Source organism: Ailuropoda melanoleuca, chromosome 17 (genome assembly GCF_002007445.2).
Source record: "Ailuropoda melanoleuca isolate Jingjing chromosome 17, ASM200744v2, whole genome shotgun sequence".
Taxonomy (NCBI): Eukaryota; Metazoa; Chordata; class Mammalia; order Carnivora; family Ursidae; genus Ailuropoda; species Ailuropoda melanoleuca.
In genome coordinates, this window is record NC_048234.1 from 9832180 (window position 1) to 9853967 (window position 21788).

The 21788-nt window shown below is 39.7% G+C and overlaps 1 protein-coding gene and 1 long non-coding RNA gene across 5 annotated transcripts in view; one reads left to right on the plus strand and one right to left on the minus strand.

Annotated features, from left to right (window-relative positions):
• Positions 1-20740, minus strand: part of LOC117797011 — a 27920-nt gene extending 7180 nt beyond the window's left edge. The window contains exons 1-2 of the long non-coding RNA XR_004621821.1: positions 20622-20740; positions 1499-1669 (exon numbers count right to left, since the gene is read on the minus strand). This is a non-coding gene — a long non-coding RNA (uncharacterized LOC117797011). The remainder of the gene's footprint in view (positions 1-1498; positions 1670-20621) is intronic.
• Positions 20722-21788, plus strand: part of ZNF624 (zinc finger protein 624) — a 45563-nt gene continuing 44496 nt past the window's right edge. For 2 of the 4 annotated variants that reach the window (XM_011227044.3, XM_019801392.2), the window contains exon 1: positions 21013-21091. Coding sequence is in view for 1 of the 4 variants with exons in the window: in XM_034647353.1 (XP_034503244.1) it covers positions 20859-21091 (233 nt within the window). In the remaining 3 variants the exon portion in view is untranslated. Of the gene's footprint in view, positions 21092-21788 lie in introns of all 4 variants that reach the window. The other 2 variants (XM_034647353.1, XM_019801394.2) reach the window with 2 other exon arrangements.

The window sequence follows — 21788 nt, forward strand, 5'->3', positions numbered from 1 at the left end:
ATACTGTGATTTAGAATAAGAAATATATATTTGGTCTTTGTCCTCATTTCTGGCAGAGTTCCTAAAACCGTTGGAATTTCCTAAGGGATGAGAGTGATAACAGTCTTTTGTTGTGTTAATGACTTTGGGATAGCACCTAAGGATGGGGGCTGGTTGCCAGGAGAACCATCCAGGTGGTTAAAGGGTTGGAACTGTTGCCCCCCACCTTGACCTTGGGAAGGGAACAAGGGCTAGAGATTGAATCAGTCATCAGTGGCCAATGATTTAATCGATTGCACCTATGTAAGAAAGCCTCCATAAAAACCCAAACCCAGATTGGTGGAAATGGGAAGTTTTGGGGAAGGTGGTGTGTTTAGAGGGGATATGGAAGCTCTGCATCCTTTTCCCACCCTTTGCCCTCTTCCATCTGGCTGTTTTGAGTTATATCCTTTTATAATAAACTGGTGATCTAAAAAGTGAAATGTTTCTCTGAGTTCTGTGAGCAGCTCTAGTAAATTAATTGAACCTAAGGAGGGGGTCACTGAAACCTCCAATCTATGGTGGGTTGGTGAGAAGCACAGGTGACAACGTGAATTTGTGATTGAGAACTGGAGCGGGGGTGGGGGGGCAGTCTTATAGGATTGAGCCCTTAGCCTCTGGAATTTGAGGCTATCTCCAGGTAATCATATCAGAATTGAGTTAAATTATAGGACACCCACCTGGTGTCTAAGAATTGCTTGGATGTGTACAAAAAACAAAAACAAAAAAACCCACATACTAGAATCAGAAACATACCAAATCTTAAAAAACAGAGAATGCATGATTACGGTATATTCCGTAATGATAAAACTCAGGAAGAAACATCTGGCTCTTTTTAAACCAAAATCATCAAGCCAGTCTGATTTGTTTACAGAGCCACCCTGATTATGGGCACTTGGATTCTTACATAAAAATCCCTCTAAACTAGTGTTTCTACGAGAAGTTTTATTTTCGTTTTTCAAAAAAGGCCGTATTCAGAGAATTAGAAGTCCAGTCTCTTCTCTGGGAATCCTAGAGATTCCTTATATTACATTTATAAAAAAAAAAAAAAACCTCCTACTATACCCTATAAATTAATCAGAAATCCTTTACCTTAAGTCTTTATAACCTAATTTATTAATCCCCTCGAACTGTAGGGAAATATTTGAAAAACACAGTAAGATAAAGGTCAGTGTGTCTGTAAATGAAACAGATACACAGATACCTTGCAGCTTCATTTCGCCAACCTTAACCACAAGTCAAAAGGAAACAATATAGGGGCGCCTGGGTGGCATGGCGGTTAAGCGTCTGCCTTTGGCTCAGGGCGTGATCCCGGCGTTATGGGATCGAGTCCCACATCAGGTTCCTCTGCTGTGAGCCTGCTTCTTCCTCTCCCACTCCCCCTGCTTGTGTTCCCTCTCTCGCCGGCTGTCTCTACCTCTGTCGAATAAATAAATAAAATCTTTAAAAAAAAAAAAAAGGAAACAATATAAAAGCTCACCTGTGTAGGTCTCATGGAACTGTTCTCCTTTTTGGTGGATACGGGACATTTTCTGGAGTTGTATGAAGTCACATACAAACAAACCAGATTTTCTGTCTTCTCCCACACATCAGAGAATAGGTTCATTCCCCATCACAGAGATCTGAGGAATTCTCTAAAGCAGAAAAAAACCTACGGGGCAAGAATGGGAAGACTTTTAATGCTATCAACAGTCCACTGTGGAAAAAATCCTAGGAATATGAAGACTTGTTAAAAAGGAGCAAGATAACAAGGGGTATCATCTGATGGAAAGTTGGCTTTTTTCACAAGATACCTCAAACTGGAAAAGAGGCTTCAGATCAAAGTTTATCTTTATTTTACTGCAGAACCGTCAGGAAAGAGTCCACATATGAATGCACATGAAATGCAGATCACAAAGAAGTCTGACTTAATCATCCATTGAAAAGTTACATCAGAAAGATAGTTTTAATCCATGTTAAAGAACCACAGACCAGCACTAACACTTTATTTTATATAAGAATATTTGCACTAAAGAGAAAATGTGACAGTTAATTTTATGTGTCAATTTACTAGGTTATGGGTGTCCAGACTTTTGGGTCAAACATTATCCTGGGTGTGTCTGTGAGGATGTTTCTGGATGAAATGAGTACTTGAATCTACACACTGAGTAGAGATTGCTGTCTCTAGAGTGGATGGGCCTCACTCAATCCACTGAAGATCTGAATTGAACAAAAAGGCTGAGTAAGAGGGAACTCCTCCTCCCTGATATTGAGCCAGAACACCGGTCTTTGCTGGCCTTCACAGTTGGATGGAAACGTCAGCTCTCCTTGGGTCTCAAGCCTGCCAATTTTCAGATGGGAACTTGAACCACTGGCTGTCCTGGTTCTCAGGCCTTCAGACTCAGACTGGGACTCTTTGCTTGCCAACTCTAGATCTCGGGACTTATCAGCATCCATAGTTGTGTGAGCCAATTTTTTATAATCAATCTCCCTATTCCTTTTTTAAAATAGATTTTTAAGTAATCTCCACACCAACAGGGGACTTGAACTCACAGCCCCGAGATCAAGAGTCACATGCTTTACTGACTGAGCCAGCCAGGTGCCCCTCTCTGTATTCCTATTGGAATTGTTTCACATCCTATTGGTTGTGTTTCTCTGGAGAACCCTGACTAATACAGAAACTGTATAGACAACACAGAATTGTTGTTCTATGTATACAGAAAACAGATGGTTTATAAAGAAAACAGAGAAGAAAATAGTTGCAAATTTAATAAATGTGAAAAACTTTTCTGTGACTCCAGAACCCTAGCCTGCAAGCAACAATGTAACTATCTCAGAATGCAGCATCTATCTACTAGGTGCATCCATATAAAAACAAGTTTCCTAGAAACCCAAAGAGGCTAATATCACTGAAATGACTAAAATGAGGGTAGCCTGTGTGACAGCAGAAGACAGTAAGTTCAATGTGGGACAGGTTCAGTTTGAGGTGTTTAGAGGGGCCCTGGGCAGGTCAGGTAACCTCTCTGTACTACCTCATCTGAAAAATGCAATGGTAACACATACATACTTGATAGGTGGTTGTGAGAAGTCAATGAATTAGCGTATGTCAACTGCTTACAACTGCCTGCTCTATAACAAATTTTTTTTAAAGATCTTTAATTTATTTATTAATTTGACAGAGAGAGACAGCCAGCGAGAGAGGGAACACAAGCAGGGGGAGTGGGAGAGGAAGAAGCAGGCTCATAGCGGAGGAGCCTGATGTGGGGCTCGATCCCACAACGCCGGGATCACGCCCCGAGCCGAAGGCAGACGCTTAACGCCTGAGCCACCCAGGCGCCCCTATAACAAATTCTATACACGTTAATCATTATGATGTATCTAGAGCTCTCTAGTGTGAACTACACATAGCAACAAGGCGGTTATCTACATGTTAATGGCTGTTGATAACACGCAAGGAAGAGAACAAAAGAGAACAGCACAGAGAGTGCTTTTACACCGCGAGAAGTGGGTCCAAAAGAGGCGTCAGACCCGAGGGACCATGAAAGCAGGAGAACCTGTAGCCCCCAGGCTGGTGCAGGAACAGTCTAGAGGGAGAAGCTTCTCCTGCTTAAGGCGAGCAGCTTCAAAGAATCCGAAAGTCCTCAACTCAACCAAGGAGCTGGAAAATACTTTTCTGGGTATCGAGAACAAAAGTGGGGCAGCGCCAGGAGGACTACGTGGCCCAACAGCCGAGAAAGGGAAGTCCCGTTGCAGAACGCGGGATGAGGGAAGGGTTTTCATTCCAGGATCTGCAGGAAGGACGAGCTGAGGCCAGGCCACCATGTGCCACCCCTGCGCAGAATCGAAAAAGGCCCGCCTGTCCTGCCCGTGCGCCAGAGTCTCCCTTGTGCTTCTCAGTCATACTTTTATAGTCGCTCTTGAAGTCTACGTCGGTTTCCTCGGCGCTTCCCACGCCCAGCAGCACCCAGCACCACACTGGAATAGCGGGACCAGCTGACGAGCAGCAGGTCACCTAAACCGGAAGCAAACCCAAGCTCTATGCGCATGCGGGAGCGCGGTGCTGAGGGGCGCAAGCGCACTGAACGTCCCCGCAACCCGCCGGCACCATTGTGACGAACTTGACGTTCCCGCCGCTTTGTATACCCGCGGGCACGGACCCAAACTCACGTGGGGCCCGGGCGGGCCTCTTGCCCTGGGTTAGCCGGCTCCTGAAATGACAGCGGGGTTGAGGCGCTAGTGCGGGAGTATCGCCGACTCCTGTGGAGGCGTCAAGTGCCCAACGAGTTGGTGTGTCTCCGCATTCGAGTCCCGGGCCAGGAGTCTAGTCCCCGGAGGGCCAGGCGTGCCGGCCCTTGACTGTATGGATCCCTCGCCCCCGGGTCCCCTCCTAGACCCGGGAAGGAGGAGGCTGACAGGAGAATCTCGCAGGGTCCTCTGAAAAGTGCGGGTGATGGTGAGTGGTTGCCCTCTGAGTTTCGCATGTCCATACCTGTGCTACCTAACAGGTGGGCATTCTCCTCCCTGGCCTGAATCGAGTCACTTTTTTGTAAGCTCATTTTAATGCACAGGCAGTTCAGATAATCATTTTTAAATCTCTATTCCTTGACATATTATGATTGGATAATTTGGGGGTTGCTAGATTGGGCTGTGGCCATGAAGATCACACAAGGGATGATCTCTTGTATTTTACATAGCAATTCAGGTTTAGGAATCACGACGTAGGAGATTTCTTCCCGATAAAATACCCAAGCTGCTTATGCATCACCTAATCTTGGTCATCTTGCTTTGGGAGATCAAGACTTGTAAAGTTACAACACCCTAAAATATCCTGGGAATAGGATCCGACACAAGGGGCAAGAAGTAACTGGTCATTTAGCCAGTGATTGGCAGAGGACTCTTCCTGTTAGACGGAGAGAAACATAAAATGGTTTGCCCCATTTAAAATAAGTTAACCAAAGCCCAGAAACTGAAGGAAATTGTTCCCCAAGTCACCCTTCCAGGCATTGGCATAATCAAGACACCGAATTAAAGAGCAAAAGATTTTAAACTTATTTTACATAAATATTTACCACCAAATTGTCCTTACAGTGGTTATACCATTTTATGGTTTTTTTCTTTATTAATGCCTATATGCACTGGCGATGTGTTCCCACATTCTGCCGTATTTGGTGTTGTCAGAACTTTTCATTGTATCACTTTTCTATTAATGAATTAATGAAATTGATTCATTTTTATTTCACTGATGATTGCTGATGCTATCTTTTCATGTTTATTGGACATTGCATTTCCTGTCATGAAATTGCCTATTTTTTTGCCCATTTTTCTTTAAATCTTACATTTTATACAAGATACAGATAAAACATAAATTGATTTTCAATTAAATAAAAACAAAACCCCAAGCATCATAGGTAAATCTAAAGACTCCTTTGATCACAAGCCTTAAGATCATTTCCTCATCTTCCTCAGTGAAACCACTGTGGACACTAGAGTATATATTTTTAGAATTTTACAAAATAGTTTTACAACCGGAACTTACTGCTAAATCATAGCACTGAGAAAAGACAACTAGAAATTAGCCTTATGAGTACATATAAAATTTATGTTTATACTATACTGTAGTCTATTAAATGTGCAATAGCATTGTGTCCAAAAAAGCAGGGCACATAAACATCATCTGAGCTTTCAGCAAGTCCTAATCTTTTCTTTTTTTTTTAAAGATTTTATTTATTTATTCGACAGAGATAGAGACAGCCAGCGAGAGAGGGAACACAAGCAGGTGGAGTGGAAGAGACAAGCAGGCTCATAGTGGAGGAGCCTGAATGTGGGGCTCAATCCCAGAACACCAGGATCACGCCCTGAGCCGAAGGCAGACGCTTAACCGCTGTGCCACCCAGGCGCCCCAGCAAGTCCTAATCTTTTTGCTGATGGAGGGTCTTGCCTCAGTGCTGATGACTGCTGACTGGTCAGGGTGGTGGTTGCTGAAGGTTGGGATGGCTGAGAAATTTCTCAAAATAAGACAATGAAGTTGACTACATAGGTTGACTCTTCCTTTCACAATTTCTTTGTGACATGCGATACTATTTGATACCATTTTACGCACAGTAGAACTATCAGAATTGGAGCCCATCTCCTCAAACCCTGCCTGTGATTGCAACAGTTCTTCTCCAATGCCTCCTCTTGGAGTTGTACCTGATTTTATTACCAGTTTTCATCTGAATCCACTGTGGAATGGGACAATTCTGCTCTCATTCCTTGACCAGGAAGCACTTGATACTAAAAGTCTTTTGAGAAGACATGGCGAAGACCAGTCAACCACACACACCACAATGGCGGAGAAAAGGAAAGAGAGAGCTTAAGTTTTTAATGTCCTTTTAAAAAGTCTCGTAGCTTTCTTCATATAAATCTTAAGATTTTTTGCTATTTTTTTATAGTTTTTGTACCTGTAGAAATTGGATCTTTCTAAAAGTTCATTTTTAGAATGGCTACTGCTAGGGGCGCCTGGGTGGCACAGCGGTTAAGCATCTGCCTTCGGCTCAGGGCGTGATCCTGGTGTTCTGGGATTGAGCCCCACATCAGGCTCCTCCACTATGAGCCTGCTTGTTCCTCTTCCACTCCCCCTGCTTGTGTTCCCTCTCTCGCTGGCTGTCTCTGTCTCTGTCAAATAAATAAATACAAATCTTTAAAAAAAAAAAAAAAGAATGGCTACTGCTAATATAAATTGGGAATTTTATGTATATCTTCCTGCTTTCCTGGGTGCCAGGAGTATTCATTTCTATTGGGTAGCACCCACATCTAGTCCTCTTCAGGCAGAGCTATAAAGTAGATATGTTTTTTAATTTTTTTTAATTTTTTAAATTCCAGTATAATTCACATACTGTATTATATTAGTTTCAGGTATACAATATAGTGACTCAGCAAGTCTCTTCATTACTCAGTGCTCATCAAGAGAAGTGTGCTCTTAATCCCCTTCACCTGTTTCAACCATGCCCCCCACCCACCTCCCCTCTGATGACCATCACTTTGTTCTCTATAGTCAAGAGTCTGGTTTTTTATTTGTCTGTCTTTGTTTTGTTTCTTAAATTCCACAAACAAGTGAAATTATACAGTATTTGTCTTTTGCTGACTGACTTATTTCACTTGGCATAATACTGTCTAGATACGTCCTGATTGTTGCTAATGGCAAGATTTCATTTCTGTATGGCTGAATAATTTTCCGTTATATATACACCACATCTTGATCCATTCACCTGTTGGACACTTGGGTCACTTCCATAATTTGGCTATTGTAAATAATGTTACAACAAACATAGGGGTGCATATATCTTTTCAAATTAGTGTTTTCATATTTTTTTGAGTAAAAACCCAGTAGTGGAATTACTGGGTCAATGGTAATTCTGTTTTTAATTTTTTGAGGAACTTGCATACTGTTTTCCACAGGGGATGCATCAGTTTGCATTCCCACCAACTGTGCAGTAGGGTTCCTTTTTCTCCACATCCTTGCCAGCACTTGTTGTTTCTTGTGTTTTTTATTTTAGCCATTCTGACAGGTGTGAGATGATATCTCATTGTGGTTTTGATTTGCATTTCCCTGATGATGAGTGATATTGAGCATCTTTTTGTGTGTCTGTTGGCCATTTGAATGTCTTTTTTGGAGAAATATCTGTTCTTGTCTTCTGCCTATTTTTAATAAGATTATGTGGGCTTTTGGGGTGTTGAGTTATATCAGGTCTTTATGTATTTTGGATACCAACTCCTTATTGCATACATCATTTGCAAATATCTTTTCCCATTCAGTAGGTTGTCTTTTAGTTTTGTTGATTGTTTCCTTTGCTGTGCAGAAGCTTTTTATTTTGATGTAGTCCCAGTAGCTTAACTGACTGAGCCACCCAGGCATCCCCTTTTAGTTTCTATTTCATTTATTTCTGCCCTAATCTTTATTATTTTCTTCAACTGATTTGGGGTTTTGTTTGTTCTTCTGTTTCTAGCTCCTTTCGGTATAAGGTGAGGTTGTTTATTTGAGATGTTTCTTGCTACTTGAGGTAGGCCTGTATTGCAATAAACTTCCCTCTTAGCACAGTTTTTAGGATTTTTAGTAAAATCCTAAAAATTTTGGATCATTGTGTTTTCATTTTCATTTGCCTCAGCGTATTCTTTTATTTCCTCTTTGATTTCTTGGTTGACCCATTTATTGTGCCGTACCGTGTTATTTAACCTCCATGCGTTTTTTGTGTTTTCTCCAGATTTTTTTCTTGCGGTTGATTTCTAGTTTCACAGCGTTGTGGTTGGAAAAGATGCATGTACGACTTCAGTCTTTTTTTTTTTTTTTTTACTTGTTGAGACCTGTTTTGTGGCCTAACGTGATCTATTCTGGAGAATGTTCCATGGGCACTTGAAAAGAACATGTATTCTGCTGTTTTAGGATGGAATGTTCTAAGTATATCTGTTAGATTCACCTGGTCCAATGTGTCATTCAAAGCTATTGTTTGCTTGTTGATCTTCTCTTTGGATGATCTATCCATTGACATGTGGAGTCCCCTACTATTATTGTATTATTATTGATTACTTCCTTTATGTTTGTTAATAGCTACTTTACATATATCTGGGTGGTCCCATGTTGGGTGCATACATATTTACAATTGTTTAATCTTCTTGTTGGGTGGTTCCCTTTATGATTATGAAGTGTCCTTCTTTGTCTCTTGTTACAGTCTTTGTTATAAAGTCTGTTTTGTCTGACATAAATATTGCTATCCTGGCTTTCTTTTCACATCCATTTGCATGATAAATGTTTTTCCATCCCTTCCCTATCAATCTGCATATGTCTTTCAGTCTGAAATGAGTCTCTCGCAGACAGTATATAGATGGGTCTTGTTTTCTTTATCCACTCCGTCACCCTGTGTCTTTTGATTGGAGCAGTTGATTCATTTACATTCAAAGTAATTATTGATAGATATGTACATTTTGTTACTTGTTATGTTTGTTTTTGTAGTTCTTCTCTGCTCCTTTCTTCTCTTGCTCTCTTCTCTCACGGTTTGCTGGCTTTCATTAATGATATACTTGGATTCCTTTCTCTTTATTTTTGCATATCTATTACTGCTTTTTGATTTATGGTTATCATTAGGTTTATATATAACATATATTATATATATATTACATTATATGTAATATAATATATAATATTACAGTGTTATATATATTTATATATAACAGTGTTATATATATTTATACATATTTATATATAACAGTATTATATATAAATATACAGTGTATATTAAGTTGATGGTCACTTAAGTTTGATATATACAATTGATTTATGTACTATTCAAATAGAAGCAAAGTTAATCAGTATAGTGTTTAGAGATATGTATACATTTGGTAAAACTATAAAGAAAAGCAAGGAAATGTTTAACACAACATTTAGGATAGGTTATTATTCCTACAAGGATAAAATCCAGGAAGGACACACAGGTGATTTCAAATGTATTGGTAATGTTTTATTTTTTAAGCTGGGTAGGGATACACTGTTGTTCAGTTTATAGTGATTTTTATTTATTTATTTTTTTAAAAGATTTTATTTATTTATTCGACAGAGATAGAGACAGCCAGCGAGAGAGGGAACACAAGCGGGGGGAGTGGGAGAGGAAGAAGCAGGCTCATAGCAGAGGAGCCCGATGTGGGGCTCGATCCCATAACGCCGGGATCACGCCCTGAGCCGAAGGCAGACGCTTGACCGCTGTGCCACCTAGGCGCCCCTATAGTGATTTTTATAGACATTCTTTTGTGTATTATATATTTAACAAAATTTTAAACTATTTAAGAACTCTCTAGTGAAGGAAGAAACTTATAATTTCTGGTTCCAGATCATAAGACAGTGGTTAAATGTTACTTGAAGGCAGATTTTTATTCAAATTATAAAAATGTATGCTAACCATGAAAAGCTTCTGAGAATGGAGTAGGCTTGCCTTGTAAAGAATAAGTTTTAATCCTTGGAGCAGTCCAGGCAGAGATTAGGTGACTACTTGCTGAGGACATTGAAATATCCTCTTAGGAATTGGACTAAATGACCTTCAAGCTCCCTTCCAAATTAAGGATTTTCTGTTTACATGAATCTCCCTATCAATACTCTCTGTATTTTTCTTCCCAGTAGGTTATGAAATGGATAATTTTATATTATTACAGTGTACTTGATGTTTAGGAATCAATGACATTCAGGGATGTGGCAGTAAACATCACCTGGGAAGGATGGAAGTTAATGGACCCCACACAAAGGAATCTATACAGGGACGTAATGCTGGAGAACTACAGGAACCTGGTCTCTGGATGAGAACAGTTTCTCCTCTGTGACTCTCCATCTTTCTACTGGACCAAATGGAGCTTAGGGTCCAGGGGTTTAGGATTTCTTAAGGACCCTCTATGGAGTAATTCTATCCCCATTTCCAAGTAAAAACTCTGTTCTTCATAGAGTGAAAAATTTATATTTTCTGTGACTTACCTTGAAAGCCACACCTGAAAATAATCCTGAAATTTAGGATTATCTCTTCTAGAATCTCTTGTAAGATACTTCCATTCTACCTTTTTCAGGGAGTAGGGGGAGTCGACCTATATTCATTCTGTGACACAGGGTATTTCAGCATCCCTGAGAGCATAGATTTGAGCCCTCCCCAGGTACTTCTATAATGAAATGGAACTCCTTATACTGGCCACACCTTCCAAGAGATTGATGACCTCACTGAATTCTGGAATAATGGCTTTTTGTCACCAACATGGTCAATTCTCATTCCTTTCCTGACAGAGCTTGCACTTTCCAAACCAGACATGACTTCCTAGTTGGAAGCAGGAAGAGAACCTTGGATGGTGGTGAGACAGATTTCGAGAAACCTCTATCCAGGTAAATAAATGAGAACTAGGATGTTAGATTTCATTGCAAGTGATACCCTCAGTTAGTGTTGAAAAATTATCTTTTAAAAAAAATTTAAGATAACTCTTGTTAAAGAGGTTTCACAGGAAAAGGACCCATCTTTTGATCTTTGATATGCTTTGCTTGTTGTCTGTATCTCATTTCATCCCATGCTGCTTTCCCTGGGTCTTTGACTCCCAGTAGAATCATGATACGGAGTACGGAAGCTCACCTTTCATTGTTGAAATGTTTTTTTCACATTATATACTACATATAGTTTCCTGGGTAACTAAATATTTTTCTGCTTTCCTATCCATCTTATACCACATGATTAACTTTTCCTTCAAAATTTTTTCAGCTACAGACATTTCTGTATTCCTCTGATCTTTCTCCATGCAGGTCACACATTCTGAGGGACTTTTTTTCCAAATTGTATTTGGTCTAGGACTTCCAAAAAATACTAGTGGAAGTCACCTACATGTACAGAGTTTGTACAGTCCCTAAATTATATCTTTCCTGCTTCCACTGAGCCATTTTTTTAAACTATGGATTTGAATTCTTTGTCTTCCTCATAATAGGAAAATGAGACCCTGGTTTTTCTTGGTTAAAAGAAATAGTCACATATATGGGACACCTCGCTCCTACAGAAGATACTTGGTGATTTCCACTAGAAATCTAAAAGACAGCAAATCTTTAAAAAAAAATTTTTTTAATAAATATGTAATTTCCTCATGTGGTACTTAATATAACTGTGTATGTGACTCATCTATGACATTTAATGTTCTCTCTTAATTATGTTATTTCTAAAAGATCTGTATGATTCCTTTTTTAAAAAAGTAGGCTCCAGTGGCACCTGGGTGGCTCAGTTGCTAAGCGTCTGCCTTCGGCTCAGGGTGTGATCCCGGGGTCCTGGGATCGAGCCCCGCATCGGGCTCCCTCCTCCGCTGGGAGCCTGCTTCTTACTCTCCCACTCCCCCTGCTTGTGTTCCCTCTCTCGCTGGCTGTCTCTCTCTCTGTCAAATGAATAAATAAAATCTTTAAAAAAAAAAAAAAAGTAGGCTCCGCGCCCAATGCAGGGCTTCAACTCACAACCTCAAGATCAAGACCTGAGCTGAGATCAAGAGTTGGACACTCAACTGACTGAGCCACCCAGGCACCCCTATATAATTTTATTTAAAATATTCTTGGTGGTTTTTAATATCCTGTTGTTTCTTTCTAATGTTTTTCATTTCATCTTTTATATTTTAAACATTTTCAACAAAGTTATTTAAAATTTTGTAACAGATAAGCTCTAGATCTGAAGTTTTGGAGGATATATTTTCTGTAGGTTAGTGTTTCTGCCTTTCACTCACTGTGGCTTGTTTCCTTGTTTGTTTTGTGATTTTTTAAATCATGGGCTTGTATTTAGCTGATCTTTTTCTCCCAGAGACAAGAGAACTGAGGCTGCCACAGATTTGCATTTGCTGAGTTTCTAATCTCAGAATGTCTTAAAGAAATATTCTTTAAAATCTTTTTCACGGCAAACCCTTTTTTATTGCAGTCTTGTGTGAAAAAAATCTGTTGTTTAATTACTCTCTGATACCACTCTCCTTTGAGGATCTGCCTCATTCCCTGTGCATTTTTATATGTGGGAATATACTGGGAAGAGGAGTTAAAATAATTCGTTCAAGCCCTTTGCCAAGTAGTCCGCAATGATAATAAATTCCATGACACATAGTTTCTGTTCTCAAGATTTCCTCTTTGGTAGGGAAAACAGAAAGTAAATAAATCTTACTACAGCTTGTCGGCAAACAGCGCTTGAATAAATAAATTTGTTGTAAATGAATTTTTTCAGTCATTGTATTTTAAGAACTGTCATTTTGTATGCATTGTGGAGAATTTCTGTATCATTTTATCAGTCTTTAAAAAGCTTATTTTTGCATTTTGAAGAATTTTTGCTAAAATTTCCTATTTTCAAGCATTTATATCTGTTCTGCTTAACTGGCACTATGATCATGAATTTTTGTCTCTTTCAAATTTGAGGGAATTGTCATAAAGCAAATTATTTAGGAAAAAATGTTTCCAATCGTTAGCTCATATATGATAACTTTTATGGACTCTAGTTAACTTTATAACCTTTCATGCATTAATTTTTTTTCTTTTCTAAGTTGGATAATTTTAAAATATCAATATTTTTAATAAATAAATAATTTAATAAATAAATAATAAATAATCAATTTCTTTCCCTTGTATCCTAAATCTATATTATAGTTATAAATGCCTTTCATTGTAGCTGTGATTTTGATATATGAGTTGTATCAAAAAAAAGAGTAAAGCAGGGGATTTATGCTTAAAGTTAAAACAATCTGCTAAAATGTAAAATAAATATATTGTCAAAATATGGCTTAAATAGGGGCGCCTGGGTGGCACAGCGGTTAAGCGTCTGCCTTCAGCACAGGGCGTGATCCCGGCGTTGTGGGATCGAGCCCCACGTCAGCCTCCTCTGCTATGAGCCTGCTTCTTCCTCTCCCACTCCCCCTGCTGTGTTCCCCCTCTCGCTGGCTGTCTCTATCTCTGTCGAATAAATAAATAAAATCTTTAAAAAAAATATGGCTTAAATAGCTATATTGGAAAATAAGTTTCATTTGCTAAAAATAAATTTAATTTTTTAAACCCTTATTTCCATAAATATACTTAATTTTAAATAAATGCGTGAGGCGTGCCTGGGTGGCTCAGTCGTTAAGCATCTGCCTTTGGCTCAGGTCATGAGCCCAGGGTCCTGGGATCGAGCCCTGCATGCTCCTCCCTCTCCCACTCCCTCTCTGCTGTCTCTGTCAAATACATAAAATCTTTTTTTTTTTTAAGATTTTATTTGTTTATTTGGCAGAGAGAGAGCCAGCGAGAAAGGGAACACAAGCAGGGGGAGTGGGAGAGGAAGAAGCAGACTCCCAGCGGAGGAGCCCGATGCGGGGCTCGATCCCAGAACTCTGGGATCACGCCCTGAGCCAAAGCCAGACGCTTAACGACTGAGCCACCCAGGCGCCCCAAATACATAAAACTTTAAAAAAAATAATAAATGCATGAATCATTTACTATTTGTATTTAGTGGAGTCTTTCATTTTCTTTTTCTCTTTTGATATGCCTTCCCTCTGTTCCCCCCCTCCACCTCAGGTGACCCATGTTAACAAACACATGCATCTTCACATATTTTTCTCTGTAGTCAAATACACACACATATATATACATATATATTGACATTTGGGGATACTGGTCATTGTTTTATAGAAATGGGATTCCATTTTATATACCTTCATATATTGCTTTTACCTTATTTTTTAAAACCTTAAAATATGTAGTATAATACTTATATCTTTTTTTAAATTAATTTATTTATTTTTTTATTATTTTTTTTAAAAGAGTTTTTTTTTTTAAGATTTTATTTATTCGACAGAGATAGAGACAGCCAGCGAGAGAGGGAACACAAGCAGGGGGAGAGGGAGAGGAAGAAGCAGGCTCATAGCAGAGGAGCCTGACATGGGGCTCGATCCCATAACGCTGGGATCACGCCCTGAGCCGAAGGCAGACGCTTAACCGCTGTGCTACCCAGGCGCCCCTTTAATTTTTTTTTAAAGATTTTATTTATTTGACAGAGAGACAGCCAGTGAGAGAGGGAACACAAGCAGAGGGAGTGGGAGAGGAAGAAGTAGGCTCCTAACGGAGCAGGGAGCCCGATGTGGGGCTCGATCCCAGAATGCTGGGATCACGCCCTGAGCCAAAGGCAGATGCTTAACGACTGAGCCATGCAGGTGCCCCTAATACTTATATCTTTTAAAAATATTTTGTGGCTATAGAATATTCCATGTGTAGATAGACATGGGAAGAAAAGCTAATAAAATGAAAACTCATTGTGATGTTTGCATGCTTTAAACAAATGATTGGAAATCATTTCAGTAATAATTGTGTAGTACAAAGCTGATCCTTTTCACTTTCCCCATCATATTTACACTAGATCAGTTAGCTTTCTCCTTTGCATTGGGAAATAACCTGCTTTTTCCATCTCTTTCAGACTAGAAGCTGAATCCTGAAACTAAGCAACCTGCAACTACAACAGATATTTCTGAAGAAGAAACTTGCCAGGGGACCATAGTAGGAAGATTCATTAAAAATGACCCACAGCACCCTAGTTCAAGAGAATCCCAGAAAAGAGATAACAGGTTATTGAGACAAAATAGTTGGGAAATTTTGAATGAGAGAATGAAAAACCCATGAAAAAACTCTCAGTGGAGAAAGTTACTTCTTGTGGAAGTCTATTCTCTTTAAAGAACAGAGAATTCTCACAGAAAACAGACATCACCAAAGGGATCTATATGGACAAAGTTGTCAAGAAATCTCTGAGCTAATTATTCAAACAGGAACTGACTTGGGCAAGACAATTTTCAAAACTACTAAAGGAAACAGAGATGTGAGGCAGGCCTCCCAACTTAAAATAGATAAGATAATTAATGGTAAACAGAAACCTTATAAATGTAATGCATGTGGAAAAGCTTTTAGTTTTAGGTCATCACTTATTGAACACGAGAGAATTCATACTAAAGAGAAACCATATGAATCTGAATGTGATAAATGTGGGAAAGTTTTCAGTCAACCTGCATACCTTAATCAACATAAGAAAATTCACAGTGGAGAATACCCTGTAAATGTAACAAATGTGGGAAAGCCTTCATTGTTTCTTCAACTTTAACTGCACATCAGCAAATTCATGCTGAAGACAAACTTCAGGAGTACACTGTCTGCAGAAAAGCCTTCTGCTAATATGCACACCTTACCCAGCTTCTGAGAATTCATACTGGAGAGAAACCCTATAGATGTAATGATATGGGAAAGCCTTCAGAAGTAATTCAAGCCTTACTCTGCATGTTAGAGTGCGTACTGGAGAGAACCCTATGAATGTAATGAATGTGGCAAATCATTTAGTTGTACACAAAACCTCATAGCACATCAGAGAATTCATACAAGGGAGAAGCCATATACATGTAATGAATGTGGAGGAGCCTTTAGAAATAAATCAAGCCTTACTGTACATGAAAGAATTCATACTAGAGACAAACCGTATACATGCAGTGAATGTAGAAAGGCCGTCCTGCATTCCTTATCTCTTATTATTCGTCAGTGAATTCATACAGAGGAGAAACCTTATGGGAGTAATGAATGCAAGGAATCATTCAGGCTAAAATCACACCTAATTGTTCATCACAGAATCCATACTGGGGAGAAACCATATCAATGTACTGAATGTGAGAAAGTATTCACTCAAATGGTAAGTCTCACACAACATGAGAAAATTCACGTTGGATTGAAGTCATGTCTACGTACCTATTGTGGGAAATCTTTTGGGAGTAATTGTACGTCAGAAGACCGATAATGAAGAAAAAACACAAATGGAATGAATGTAGGAAATTTTTTGCTAACATGTCACAGCCCAGTCTGCATAAATTACCTCCTACTGGTGAGAAACCTTACAAATGTAATAAATATGAAAAAGTCTTCACCCAGTAATGCAGGCCCCAATGCCCATCAAATAATAACATTCGGGGGAGAAACCACTTATACGTAATGACTATAGGAAGTGCATTCAGCAAGATGATATATGTTATAGAACATCAGAGAATTCTCCAGTTACTCTTATGGGGTGAGAAACCCCATAAATGTGATGAATCCAGAAAGGCCTTCAGAAGAGCTTCTTACCTCGCTGTGCACCTGAGAACACATACCAGACAGAAGGAATATCGGGAAAGTTTTATCAGTGTATCACAGCTTACCCTTCGTTGGAGAGTTCATACCAGTGAAAAGTCCTAATGCATGGAAGGAATGTGGGAACACCTTCAGGAGTAATTCTGACTTTACTGTACATTAGAGAGTACATACTAGAGAAAAGCCTTATAAATGAACGTGGAAGAGCTTTCAGATATAGCTCAAGCCTTACCATACATCAGAGAACACAGCAAAGAGTATGAATATAAGGAATACAAGATCTCATACAGTGTCAGTTCCCAGAGAATACATGCTGAAATAAATTATATACATGTAATGAATATGGGAAGGAAAATCTTCAGCAATTATTTACAACTCCTATTCATTGAAAAAATTCTGGAGAGTGAAAACTTACAACTATAACAAACACGGGAAATTATTTAATTATATATCGAGCTTTGTGGCTTATCAGAAAATTTAGAGTTAATAGATGAACCATAACTGACAGGGAATTTTTTTTCTTCCAAATACCATTCTTTCAGTTTTCAGTGAATACCTTGGAAAACATTTTGGAAATCAATTGCATAGCATAACAAATGTAGGAGACTGAACTGTGGAAGTAAGTATTCAACTTAAAATTGAAAAATAAAAGGCCCTGGTCATCAGTCTCTTAAAGAATTATGTTAATTAGCAAAATAAAAACTTGGGTAGAAAATCAGTAACACACATAATCTAGCACAGAAAGAAAATAAGATGTGCAAAATTTTAAAAATTAATTTTATCTTACAAAACCTATATAATTATATTGCTAGATACTAAGGAAGTATAGAAAAAAAGAGAACATTTCCTATAATCCAATCACCCTAATAATCACTTTATGATTTTTGCTTATTTCAAGTCTTTTTTAAAATTAAAATAGCCTTGTGTTTTATTGTAGAAATAACATTCTCATTCTAATAAGTGTAAAAATAGAGAAAAATGTTAAGTAAACAACCTAAATCTTGCCATCCAGAAATAAGTAATATAACATGTTTATTCTGAGCTTTATTTTTATATACACGTTTTGTAATTTTAATCTTATTACACAGATGGGGGGCATCTGGCTGGTTCAGTTGGAAGACCATGTGACGCTTAATCGACTGCACCCCTCGGACGCCCCTCCAGTGTGAACTTGATTTTAAAGTTAAACTCCCCTTCTTTTGCTCTTTGTTTCACACAGGGTTGCATACCTGTAGGTGCAAGAGGACGGCATGATCTATTCTTTCCTCTTAATCTCAATAAAAGCTGCTACAACTCTTCCAGGGTTGGAGCTAGGAGAGGGAAGAGGGGTAAGAAAAGCCCTTGGCTGGTACTGTTATAGGATGGTCTTGTGCTTTTTGGACTTTGCAGAGGTGTAAAGGTGACTCAACACTTCCATGGGTTCTTAAGCAATCTTCCCATCTTTCTGGAATTCTAGTATGTGCTTATGCATCTGAGCACTAATTGCTTATACCTTCCTCAGTTCTTAGGAAGCTGGTAGTAACTTCAGCTGCTTCTGCTAAAAGCCCATCTACTCCACCTCTCATCTCAGAAATAGGATTCAAGATGACCCCATTGCCATCTCTCACATGTTCATGGTATGTACACTTTGTCTTAAGGACCTCCAGGTGCAAGGCACTCATGGAACCACTTCTCTCTACATATTAGTAGTTACACACCTAATTTCTTAGCCTTTGGATTTCTTCAGTGGTCAGACCAGTTGCAGAGAATGCATATCAAATACAGCCAAGAGATCTTCAAAAGTCTTTTTGTATTCTCCAGATTATGTCCTTAATGGAGAGAAAAAATTTAGAAGCCATCTAATTCATTCTCAGCCACCTACTTAAAAATATACATCATTGGGCATTTTTTTTTGAGGTCTGTCATCTTGGGGTTTTCACCAATATTTTCATTTTAACATTCTGCTCCAGTTACTCTTCAGAAGCTTTTTTTTTCCCAGAATCTATTATCTTTAGAAATCTCTTGAATAAGTAAGGGGCACCTGGGTGGCTCAGTCAGTTAAGTGTCTGCCTTTGGCTCAGGTCTGATCCTGGAATTCTCAGATTGAGTCTCCAAGTTGGGCTCCTTGCTCCTCAGAGAGCCTGATTCTCCTTCTGCCCCTCACCCTGCTCGTGATCTCTCACTCTCTCAAATAAATAAAATCTTTTTTTTAAAAAAGAAAGAAAAGAAATCTTTTGAATAAGTTAGAAGTGTGGGGCACCTGGGTGGCTCAGTCCTTTAAGCATCTAACTTCAGTCGGATCATGATCTCAAAGTTGTGAGAGATCCAGCCCCACGCAGGTCAGGCTCCACTGGAGCCTGCTTAAGATTCTCTCTGCTCCAACCCCCTACTCTGCTTTCACACGTGCCCTCCCTAAAAAAAAAAAAAAAAAAAATTGTAAAAGAAGATATTTTATCTTTCATGCATCAAGACATTTAACACTAAATTATATAATATTGTGCCAGAAGTAAGAACTTAGAACCCCTTGTTTAGAATAACAGTGATGGGGCACCTGGGTAGCATCTGACTCGATTTGGGCTCAGATCATGATCTCAGGGTTGTGATATCGATTCCCCCACTGGGCTCCGCACTCTGCACAGAATCTGCTTGTCTCTCTTCGTCCCCCTCTGCCACTCCCCCCATTCACTCCCTCTCTAAAATGAATAAATCTTAAAATAAAGAAAAAAATAACAGCAACATCTTAGGGCACCTGGCTAGCTCAGTCGGTAGAGCACGTGACTCTGGATCCTGGGGTTGTGATTTAAGCCCCATGTTAGATGTAGAGATTACTTAAAAAATAAAAAAATCTTAAAAAAAAAAAGAATAGGGGCGGGCACCTGGGTGGCTCAGTCTGTTAAGCTTCTGACTCTGGCTCAGGTCATGATCTCAGGGTCCTGGGATTGGCCTGCATCAGACTCTGCACTCAGCAGGGTGTCTGCTTCTCCCTCTCCCTCTCCCCTTCCCCCAACTCTTGTTCTTTCTCAAATAAATAAAATCTTTTAAAAAAATAACAGTGACATCTCAAATAGCTTAAAAGCAAAAATAAGTCAAAACAATGTCCACGCTGAGGAAGATAAAGACTAGACAAAGCACTAAGTTTAAAGATTTTTCTCATGCTCTTCCATCTAGAACAAAAGCTCAATACATGCAAACAAATTTATAAAATATATAGACACACATTTGAAGATGAAAATTTGTATTTCGTTTAAGAAACACTTATAATGTCTGTGCTTTTTTTAAAAAGAAAAAGATTCATTTAAAATCATCCTCAGTATTACCTCCCCTAACCTCTTAGATCCATATTAAGTCAATAACTGAACACCATAGTAATGCTCAGCACACAAAAGGTTTTTTAAGTTACATTATGCCTTAAGGCAGCTGCTGTTTGTATTAGGCCAAGAACTAATTTAACTTAAAATGATCTCATTCTAACCCTCTAGGAAAATATGGAATTCTTAGAGACTATTTTTATTATGTTCAAGAGTCCTGTTCATTTAAGTTCAACAGCAACAGTGAGTCTGAGTAAGAAAAAAATTATGCAAATAAAGCTATAAAAACATAATTTTTAATTCCAATTTCAGTCGAAGTACAGAAAGATCTTTTTAAAATAAATTTCTCCCACTTTCTTACTCCTGAAATCCTGGTGCTACACAAAGGAGCTGGAAACAAGGCTCTGGATAGGCATAAAAGAGGTTGGACATGGTATATATACATGTACGTCATTAACAAAAGTAAGGAAGTATTCCAGAAAGGAATAGTGGCTGAGGATTGCCACATTACTTTTTCCAATGAGATCTGTTAGAACACCAAAGCAAAATACAATTTCTATGATTTTTTTTTTAACGCTGGTAACAATCATGTGGAAATAATTTCCAGGTAGTCTTAAATATGTAGTACTTTTTATAGTATACCTTTGAAGACATTGTAATGAAAGCAATATCGATTTTTCGGTCAAGAACCTGAAAGACAAGCAGGCACTTACCAACTCTACTGGCATCTGAGGCTTTAGCTAATTTACAGAAGGCCCGTATCTTCTGTCATTGACTTTATTTCTTTAGGCACACTGAAATGTTCAGCATCAAGGGGTAGTGTCATTCTTTTTTGCGTCACTCGTGCTAATGCCTGACATAGCTGTGGCCTCTCAATACAAGTTTGTTCAATTTGATTGGATTTTTTAAGTCATCCAAATTGTCGATAAACACAGCCAATTCCCTCTTAAATGCAGACAAAAGAGGAGAAGAAGAAGAAAAGAGAGAAAAAGAAGAAGAAGAAAAAAAAAAAGAAAGCAAGCAAGCTCCGCGCTGAGGGTTCTGGGCACTGTAGTTCGAGGGCCCCGGCTGCGCAGGCGCACTGGCTGGCCTGGAGGCCGGCCCCGCCAAGCCGGCGCCATTGCTGGAAGCGTTCCCGCCCTGCTCTGCGAGTGCCCTCAGTTGTCCTCAGTTCGGCAGCCAGGTACTCGTTGCTCCCGGCGCCAGGCCCCGGTTCCCCGCCACCCCTCCCTCGGCGCTTGGCTCCTGGTGGCGTCCGGGGCGTGGCCGGTCCCTCCAGAGCCCCTGTCCCGAGCCGACACGCCCACCCGAGAGGCGACTGGGGCTGGGCCTCCTGCCTGGCCGTCGGCTCGGTGTCACCCTGGCCTGGCTCGGGCACCGTCGGTGCCCTCGGCGGCGGGCGCGGCGCTGGGGGCGGAGAGTGCCGGGAACGGAGCCCCGGCTAGTAGGGTTCCACTGGGGCTGGACGCCTGTTCCCAGTCCCGCGCCTTTGATGGAGGGAGGAGGGGACCCCCGAGGCGCTCATAGGAAAAAGGGGCGAGGCTGGAGGAAGGAGTCTCCCTCCCGGCTTCTGAACCGGCGGGGATGGAACGGTTTCACACCTGGTGACCTGACAGGTGGATGAACTCTTGTTTTTCGGTACCGGAGGCAGTTTTTCCCTGCCTCATTTTATGGTATTTCAGATAATCACTTTTAAATCACTTGTCTGTCCCTGACGTGATAATGGCATCATTGCTTGGTTTGGGAAATGCTGGATTGGTCCATGGCGCAGAAGTTCTAAAGAACATGGTCCCCTGAGTTATTTTAAAATAACAAAGCTGGCTGGCTTAAGATCCACAGCAAGAGAAATGTCTCAAGCCCTTGATACTTCCGCAGTGCTT